Source organism: Ciconia boyciana, chromosome 1 (assembly GCF_034638445.1).
Source record: "Ciconia boyciana chromosome 1, ASM3463844v1, whole genome shotgun sequence".
NCBI lineage: Eukaryota > Metazoa > Chordata > Aves > Ciconiiformes > Ciconiidae > Ciconia > Ciconia boyciana.
The window spans coordinates 90,745,987-90,755,224 of NC_132934.1; the positions used below are offsets into that span (position 1 = coordinate 90,745,987).

General features: G+C 46.6%; 1 protein-coding gene and 1 long non-coding RNA gene across 3 annotated transcripts; one reads left to right on the forward strand and one right to left on the reverse strand.

The window, feature by feature from the left end:
- Positions 1-360: 360 nt before the first annotated feature.
- TEX55 (testis expressed 55) lies at positions 361-5,346 on the reverse strand. Of its 2 annotated transcripts, none has more exons than XM_072851183.1 (3): positions 4,947-5,346; positions 4,619-4,681; positions 361-1,825 (listed from the first exon to the last, which is right to left on the reverse strand). In XM_072851183.1, the coding sequence occupies exons 1-3, from the start codon at positions 5,148-5,150 to the stop codon at positions 1,817-1,819; spliced, it is 276 nt and encodes a 91-aa protein (XP_072707284.1). In that variant the 5' UTR covers positions 5,151-5,346; the 3' UTR covers positions 361-1,816. The 2 variants fall into 2 exon arrangements, with proteins under 2 accessions (XP_072707284.1, XP_072707275.1); XM_072851174.1 differs by lacking the exon at positions 361-1,825 and adding an exon at positions 3,719-3,882.
- A 1,072-nt stretch (positions 5,347-6,418) lies between these two features.
- Positions 6,419-8,544, forward strand: LOC140646859 (uncharacterized). Its single transcript, XR_012040589.1, has 3 exons — positions 6,419-6,500; positions 7,276-7,516; positions 8,222-8,544. It is a non-coding gene; the product is annotated as an uncharacterized lncRNA (long non-coding RNA).
- Positions 8,545-9,238: the final 694 nt, after the last annotated feature.

Consider the following 9,238-nt stretch of genomic DNA (forward strand, 5'->3'; position numbering starts at 1 on the left):
CCCAGAGGTTAATTTCTTCCATTTCAGACATGCAAGCCCTGAATAGTTGCTGCTGCCTACTTCAAGTTTCACATGATTGTGAAACTTTGAAATCAATGGCATTAAACTAGCTTAAAATTGGTGTTATGTAGCAATGACTCATATCCAGTGAGTCACAATGAAATGTCTCATGCTGTAAGTACCTGCCCATTGAAGAGCTATCCTGCTTGTGCCCTCCACCTAAGAAGCAGAGCAGAGTCTGTGTGAACTTTTCAAAGGATCTTTAATCAGCAGTTACAACATTTTTTTTTTTAATTGGTCAGAGGCAGTACACAGGCAACTTTAGTATTGCTTGGGGCATCTGAGTCATTTTAAGTTCTGTACAGAGATGGCAGAAAAAGAAACTGATGTTTTGATCCAAGACACCTATTTCACTGTGAGTGCACTTTCCTTCTGGTTGGCCCCTCCGCATCATGCTTCTGGGGGAGTACAAGGTTCACAACAGAAACGGTCTGCACCGTAAGACCATGCTATTTGGCAGCTGAACTGGATGTCATGCTTCTGTGCCAGCCCATAGATCAACAAAAAAATCTCATCTGTGAAAATACTGCGCTTTCTCGGTGCCCAGCTCAAACTACAGAGGAAACACCCTTGGGAACTACAAAATACCTCCAACCTCCCCACCTTCCACTCCATGACCTATCCCTATCCATTAGAAGCACAGAGCAATACACAGGTGTGGGTAAAAGAACAAAACACCCTTTTAAAAAGAATGCACTTCAGTGCACAGACATCTCCCTCGTGGAGAGGGGAAAGAACAAACAACAGATGTTAGTCACGTTGCTTAGCACACTACTGGAGGGCATTCAAATATACTGTGACTAGCGTGCTATAAGGACTTATATGGAATAGTTTCAGTTACACACAATGAACTGTTAATTCCTTCAGAGCACCCAAGGCAAGAAATTTAATGACAGTTTAATGTCATGTTGATAAATGTCCACTTATGAAGAAGAAACACGGATCCAATGGTTTGGGAAAGAAATTATGGAAAAGGGACAGTCACTCTGGAATTAAGACTACAATAAATATTTCCATTTTAAATCTAACTTTTCTCCTTTTCTTCACCACAGAAAAGCTTTCACACACACAAACAGCAGTGGTGCATTAGTGCCTTAATGTGAGGTAGAATTTTCCTAGAGTTAAGATGTATTTTTCAGCAAAACTCTGAAGCAAATCAAAAAGGACAGCTGTGTTGCATTAGCCTAAACACAATAATCTGCACACCTTCTGGAGGATGTTTTTTTGTTTTCATAAAACTAAGTTTCTGGATTTTTTTTCTTCAATAAATTAAGTTCAAAATACAATCCAATCATTTGAGAGGCTTGAGGAGAAGGAAGTGACATTTCTCCTCAGACAGCTCATGATGGGTTCCCCAATATTTCTGGTCAAAGCCCTTGCTCAGAGCTGATCAACTCCACCCTAAGTCTGAAAGCTGAAGGGTTTTCCTTGGCCTACTGCCTTCCACAGTCTCTTGCCATCTACACAAGCCAATTGCAGGCCCACACAGCCATCCTGAGTGCAGCCACATTCATTTCTATACAACTGCTGCTCCTCAAAGGAGAGGGACCTTGATCCTGAGAAATGGAAGACAGCTGCTCTCTCTTACATGCACTGGGGAGGACTTCTTGCTACCATGCAGCAACTTTGGTAGCATGAGATAATGTGGCCAGGCCACCAAAGGAAAATTTTGGCCTTGATGTTGCTGAGGAACTCTGGGTAAGGCCTTTCTTGCAAAACTTCTGTCATCTGTAAGAAGACTACGTTCCAGCTCACTTCAACTTATCTGAAAGAGAAATTAAGGATCTTTCCTTGCATAACTCGCTTAATGCTGACATGAAGTTGAGGGTATACATCTATAGTCTGAGAATATATTACTACTCAAAAGTTTTTCGTAAGTAAAAGAGAACTACAAAATACAATACACAAATGATAGAAACAGGAAGTTCACAGCTAAAGCTGTACCCAAAAGCACCCTAATCCTGTTCTACAACAAAATTCAAAGACATACCAACATCTCCATCTCTTGGGAAAACATGCTGACAAGCGACCATGGAGCTGAAAAGGCTTCAGCCGGTATCTTCACCTTCCATGCATTTCCTATTTCACGGAGGTGCATTAGCGCTTCCCTTACATTCACAGCGCATGTACGTACAGGGCCACTTATAAATTCTTGATCAAAAATATATCAGGCTGAAAAACAATCACTCTCTCTGTTTCATTAAGTGTCCAGTTCTTCCAGCTGCTGAAGATAAGCAAGGCTTTCAAAGCACCTCACTGCTTCAGTGGGACCTAGATGCCTACGTCTACATCAAACCTCTTATAAAACCCATGAAGATTTTATCTGAATCTTGAGCCATCTTTAGGCTCACAATAACCTTGAAAACCTTCCTGCCCTATGAATGACGGGGGTGCTTACCTGCCTTTAACCTGGAAACACATGAGTTAACTGACCTTTCTTGAGAACCTTGGATAGAAAGACAACTCTTCTCAGACACAGAATTTATATGCCAAATACATGCCTGTGTTATTCCCAAGCTTTTTGGGCCCAGGCTCTGCTGTGAAGTATCACACAACCTAATCATCAGACTTTTAGCTGAAAATAGATGGATGGAAGATAAGTTTCTATGGTGCTCTTTTCATAGCTATAGAGACAGTCATTTGGGAATAAGCTACCATCCGTCATTAAATTAGAGCACTTGCCTAAAAAAGAGAAAAGTCTGTAGTGGCAAAAAGCTTTCTGGCACCTACTGCACATACACATGAAATGAAGCCAAAATAACAGTATGCTCTGTTGCACATTTTCAATAATCTTCAGGCAAGAGACAAGAAAAAGACAGACAAACTTTCTTTACAGGGTGGAAACAGACACTTGGATAGTATGAAAATGAGGACTGTAAGTGTCTTGAGAATCAAAAGCAGTTCAAATTACATGTTTGCAAAGTGTACCTTGACTCTGAATTTCCTGGGCTACCATTGGTTGGTTTTTGTTTAGTTTTATTCACTTCCCACATTCCTGAGTGACCATGTTTTCTGAAGCCACAGAGGGTGTGTGCAACTTAGCTTTACTGTTCTGTTTATCAAAATATACACTGTACTTGCAACAATACAAGCAGGGCAATCCCAAAAAGCAGAGTGATCGGAACACAGCAGGGATGGCTAAGGGTGAGACAGCTGCGCCCAGTGTGTGGAAGAAGCAGAGAGACAGCTTCTTGCATCACAGGAGCTCTGGGGGCAGCAGGAAAGCCACAGACCCAGCCTCTCAAAGTATTAGATGGGCATTGGTGCTGCTGCATAGCTGAAGACAGTGAGCCACCAATGCAGCATAAAAAAAAGAGAGGACTGTGGGTCATCCAGGGCTGCTTTTTAATTCTACTTGCTTTTGTACTTGCATTGTCTGACCTGTGAGTTTTCTCTGCACAGAAAAGCAGAGTCTAGGGGTGGCCTAAATGTGGGATTTATGCATTTGTATGCACAGACCGCATAGGAGTTCAGCAGACCTGCCTCTTCAAGATGTGTCATATGTGCATGCAGGTCCATGTGCACTTTAAGATTTGAGTTTGTGCATCCAAACCAATACTTGGTTATGGATTTAAACCCAAGGGGAAGCACAAGCACACAGAACAGAAAAATCAGGAAACAGATACAAGCAGACCTCTTCCAAGTTACTGCCAATGACTACAAAAACATGGTGCTGTGAAGGCCCCATGCAATACCACAAGAGCAAGGTCAGTAGGGGGCAAAAGGAGTGCACAGGCCCTCTTCCAGAAGCATCTCTGCATCTTCGTTCTCCTCCAATATTCCTTCCATTCCTGCCTGCCTGGCATTTATCATAGACTGCACCTGGGCAAAAGTAAAAAGGTCATTTGGGAGCCTATTTCCTTACCACTGATGCCCAGAACTGACCTTGCCATTCCTCTGCAGGTTCTGCATTCAGTATGGCATGAACCCAGCAGCAGATCACAAAGGTGGTGCTTCCCCTGACTGACTAGAGGGCATTAAAGGAAAGGACCCTCTCTCTTTCTCTATCTGCTTTCTTTCCTCTAACCTCCTCCTTTCCCCAAGGAGCTCCCCACACTTCTTCTAACTCGCTCCCAAACTACCATTCACTCCACTGACTTTGAATTTCCTGTGTTTTAAAACCCTGCGGGATCAGCAGAGATAACTCTCCTGATTAGGGGCATGTGGGCAGAAAAAGTGTTCCCTCCTGGTGTGGGATAGAGGGAGCTGGAGAAGGGTCACAGGGACACAGAGGGGCCCTATCCCTGTCCCTAAGCTTTCCACACCTCTCAGATAACAGTCCTCCAGGGCACATCCACCCCATCCTGCCCCCCCACCCAGCTCTTCCACACACCCACCATCCCATACCTCTCCTCCCTCTCCTTTTAGAGCACATGTGGTCCCTTGCACCCTGGACACTCTGCTCCTGCCCCGTGCTTCTCCTTCTCCCAGAATCAGCAAGTACACAGAGATGAGAAATAGTCATGGGTTGACCATGTTGCCGGTGTGCTCAGCAAAGCTGGCTTTCTGCTGTGGCCATAACAGACAGTTGCAGCTGAGCCCCAGCAAGACACCATACCTGCAGCAACATGAACTGCAAGGGGTCATCGGGCTTCTGGTACACCAGTTTTTCTGTGATGTCCTGAGACAGACAGAAGGAAAGAAGTATTAGTCCTTGGGCAGATGGGTGGCTGCACTTTCTGCTCCAATACTAGCTGCATTTAAAAAAGTAAGCATATCTTTAAATCCCCAAATCAAGGGTCCTTTTCTACTGCTTTTCTTAAGTTTACGCTTAAGAAAGCACAGGACAAGGAGGCATCTGGGGAAGGGATAATTTAGTCCAAGCTAACTTTACGCCAAGCTTCTCAAGCAAGCCTCTGGAGGGAGAAGGGAAAGAGAAATTTCACCTGAAATATCTGCAGAATATTGTGTTTCTCCATGTACTTAACAGAGACTTCAAAGGGGTCTTCGTACACCATTGGCTGCTCTGATATTTCACATGTAGTCTCTGTTGGCTTGACTACAGTTGCTGATGTTGGTTTGACTACAGTTGCTGATGACTGAGCCCCAGGTGTTTTACTGCCAGCCTGTGTGGTGTCAGACATGTACATCTTGACTTTAAAAGCTGGCAGTTCACCCACAGGTGATCCAATCTCCTGTGAGTTTTCCCTGGATGCGAGAAATTCCACAACAGGTAACTGGTCCTCAGAACCTGGTGGTTTCTCAACAATGAGCTGGTCTGCAGACACTGGCAATTCCACTATAGATGACTGGTCTGCAGATGCTGGTGTTTTAACCCCAGGTAAGTCATCCAGTGACGGTGGGGATTCAACTATAGGTGTCTGCTCCTCAAACGGTTCAGCAGCTGGTGGTATGCTAGATTCCTCCACTTCAAATTCTGAATGATCATTGGGCTCTTGCTAAAATGTTTGACAAATAAAGAACAAAAAACATTTTAAACATGTAGCCCCACAGACCAGATACATCACATTACTGCATCCTTCTGCAAATATGTTGCAGCTCCTCTTACAGTTGGCACTAACAGGCTTTAATCTCTGTGATTGGTCCCACCCACACCCTCTGCCCGTGAACCCAGGAACTCCATTTAAGCTCAGGCCCAAGCCTCCAGACCCAATCTGAGCTGTGCAGTAGGTGTACCTGGGCCTGATCCTTGCTTACTGACTGGTTTTCTTAGGGGGACTCTAAGTGTTTATTGTACACTCCCTGGGGCAGAGGAGGCAGGAGCCATATCAGCCACTCGCTGGTTTTGGGGTTCCTGGTTGCAGCTGCATTGCCTAAAGTGGGGTGCCAGGGTGAGGCTGGAGCAGCGGTAGGACCTGTGCCCTTCCCTGTAATTGGGAAGGGCAGAGTTGTGCCTGGGGACAGGGGGGTTGGGGGGGACGGACGGGACGCTTCATTGGGGGGAGCAGTAGGCCGCGGGTCAGGGGGCTGGGGGAGCAGGAGGCTGGGACGGGGCACCCGGGGACAGCGCAGGTCAGGGCAGCCAAAGTGGGCGTGGGGGGACCCGCGGGGCTGGGTGAGCGCGGGGGAAGAGGTCTCCAGGCCCGGGGCCGCAGCCGCCCGCCCTCACCAGCCCCCGACTCTCCATGGAGGGGCAGGGGCGCGCTTCGCCTGCCCCCGGCGCCGGCCTCTTCTGCTGCTCGTCGCTCGCCGTAGGCGGGAGAGGAGGCGGAAGACGCCGGGGTGGTTGCCGAGGAAACCGCCACCCCGTGCCTCGGTAGGCGGTGCCGCTGGCGTCACGCGGGCAGCGCGTGCTGCGCGGCCATCATGGGTTAGGGCGGAAGCGCCGGGCGGGGGGCGGTGAGGCGGCTGTCAAGGGCCGGGGGGACGCCTGGTCCTGGTCCTGGTCCTGGTCCTGGTCCTGGTCCTGGTCCTGGTCCTGGCGGCTCCACCCTCGCCTGCGTTATTGTTTCCCCTGCAGCAGCTAGAGAGGTCTTTTGGTGCGTGTCAGCAGCCAGTGAGCCCTCTGTGGGGGCCTCCGACTGCCTGTGGCCTGGTAGAAGCAAGGGGTCCCTTGGCTAAGGCATGGGCGTTGGGGTTGCCCATAGCCCAGCTTGGCACCAGCCTGTCGTTTTGCAGGGAGCTGAGTCACTTCACTGTGAATTCCAGTGTACTTTTGGCAAAATGTGGCCTGGCTGTGGCTTTTCAGCCTTACCACACGCCTATAAAGGATGCAAGAAAGACCAGGGTGGCCATTTGCTCTTGTTGGCCGTGTTAGTACCACGGTAGTGAGGAGGCCTGGAGGAGAAGGGCGGAGACAAGCTGTACAGGAAGGGTCAGGTGGAAAAGGACATGTCAAATACCTTGTAAAGAGAAGCGGGGAAGCAAGAGGTAGGGGAGTAGAGCGCTGAGAGAAGTATTTACACGCGCATTCATGTGAGAGGTACTTTCTCTTCTCCTCGGTTTTACACAGATCCTGACAGTCTGTGTGCTGCATGATGAACTTCATCAGAAAAAGCAAATAAACAGATTGCCAGTTTCCCCCAAAGAGGAGATGAAAGGAATAAAGATAAAAGCTGTGCTGGGTTACCACAGTAACCAGCTTCTGAAATACTCTGGTTCATGCTCCAGTGTGACAAGAGATGGGATTGAAACATGAGTGGCTGCAACTGCCATGGGGGGTGAGAGGGAGGGAGATACAGGACTTCGAAACCTGTGCTAAACTAATAGATGTCACTTCCATTCAGAGCAGCTCAGTTTGTGTGTGTTTTTCAGGTTACGCTGTTGACCTTTTAAGAGAAACGGCTTCCTCACTGTTCCAGTACTGGCCTCGTGACCGCATTGTCCGTATCCTCAGCCACACTGACCACTCAGATCATCTTACACTGGAGCGCTGCTGTCTGCACTCCTGGGATGCCAGGTCATTACTCAACTCCTTTGAGCCCATCTTGCCTCTCCCACTTTCCCATATGACTGCGATGCTCCCAGACAACATGGGACTGATGGCTTTTTGAGTGTGGGTGTTTTTTGGTCTGTGTTCACTTGGAAAGATCTTGAAAGATGCTGGATAAGATCTGTAAAACTGTTGAAGGGTCTTAGGTAGTTGGTGGGGTGGACTCTCAGGGAGATTTCAGGATCTGACTTCTTCAACCTCTCCTGATTATCCTGTCCTGACATGATGGGAAAGGGTACAGTATAATCCCTGGTGCTCAGGATTGTCAGTCTTTGGTTTGTGGACCCTGACAGATTTTCTCCAGGAGCTGTGGACCAATGGAGCAGGCTTAAGTTCACAGGCAGAATATTCACTGGTTTGTCTTGTACATCCCTTAGAAATGCTGTATTTATTCTGCAGTGATCTGTGCATGTTTAAACTCACATTTGCAACCCTTGTAGCTGTGAAGAAGTTTTTGCTTGATGAGGTCTTGCCTCCAGTCTGTCTGGAAACTAAGACAGCAATGTCCAGAAACAGTTGAGGTGTGAGTTAGGAGATCTTCCCTATCCTGCAGCTAGTTATTTCTGCACAGCTGTAATGCTCACAGAGCTAGTTTACTGAGGGTCTGAAAGGAAAGCTGTAGACTGTTAGATCCCTGTTATGCTTCAGGGGGGTGGTGTTTGCTCTAGTAACTGCAGTTACAGTTTTAGCTGAAGTAGGCTCCTGCTTGCCATTGTATGTGCATGGGTAGTTGTATGCTGAGCCATCCCAGTGCTGTTTTCTCCACAGCATGACTCCCTGCAGAACTTCTCCCATGGGTTTCTCTTCTCCATCCTTTACTGGACAGGACTAAGCAGTTCTCAGCTGCCTGCTGGCTTCAAATAGCGCCCTGCTGCGGGTAAATCTCGAGCCCCGTGTGTGCCCTTTCATCTGTGCCTCATTGGTAAACAGCAAATCTCTCCATTTCCAACACCACTGCCTACTGCAGGGATCTGGCTGCTGGGGCTGGAAAGCTAGGATTTTGTACAAGGAAGTAAGATGAATGACTCCATTAAATAAACATCACTGCTCTGTTTATTCTTTCAAAAGAACAGATTACAAAAAGCAGAAGACGCATTTTAAATGCATTAAAAATTCTGAGCAAAATAATGCCTTAAATACAATGCTCATGTAGCATAAATCACATGGCTTTTTTTCTATCCAGGCACATGAAAAGCAAAAACGTATTATTATATCATTATTTATATGGCACCATATGCTAAGCCTGGAACTTAAAGACTTTGAAATAAATAAGAAAACACCAGCTGCAGATCAGCAATATGCTCCTTTATTGGGAGTCACTGTGTAACTGTGGCTATCATTCCTGCTGTTAAGTTAAAACTTAAATAAATTGTCAGAGAAATAAGATAGCCATTAGAGATTCAGTGTCTGTCTCCTGGGGACACTTTTTCTAACAGCTGTAACAAAGATCTGCTGCTGGTTTTGTCCTGTCTGTGTAGTAACTCATTGCATTTGTCCCTGCAGTATCACACAGTTGTTCAGTAGAGATGGTTGAGCTGTGCACTATAAATAATGTTGGTTAACAATGCGGCCCCTTTTGGGTTAATAAATTACGCTCAAACCACTCCTGAGCCTCTTTGATTGGTTTCTTGCAAGTCTGCAGTGAAGAGTTGGAACAAATCACTTTCCACAGTCTGTTCACTTTGAATATTTCTTCTTATTTTATTGAGCTGTAAATATATATATATATAATAACCCAATCCTGAAAATGCCCATCTTAAACTCCTGTCACCTCATCTGGTACTT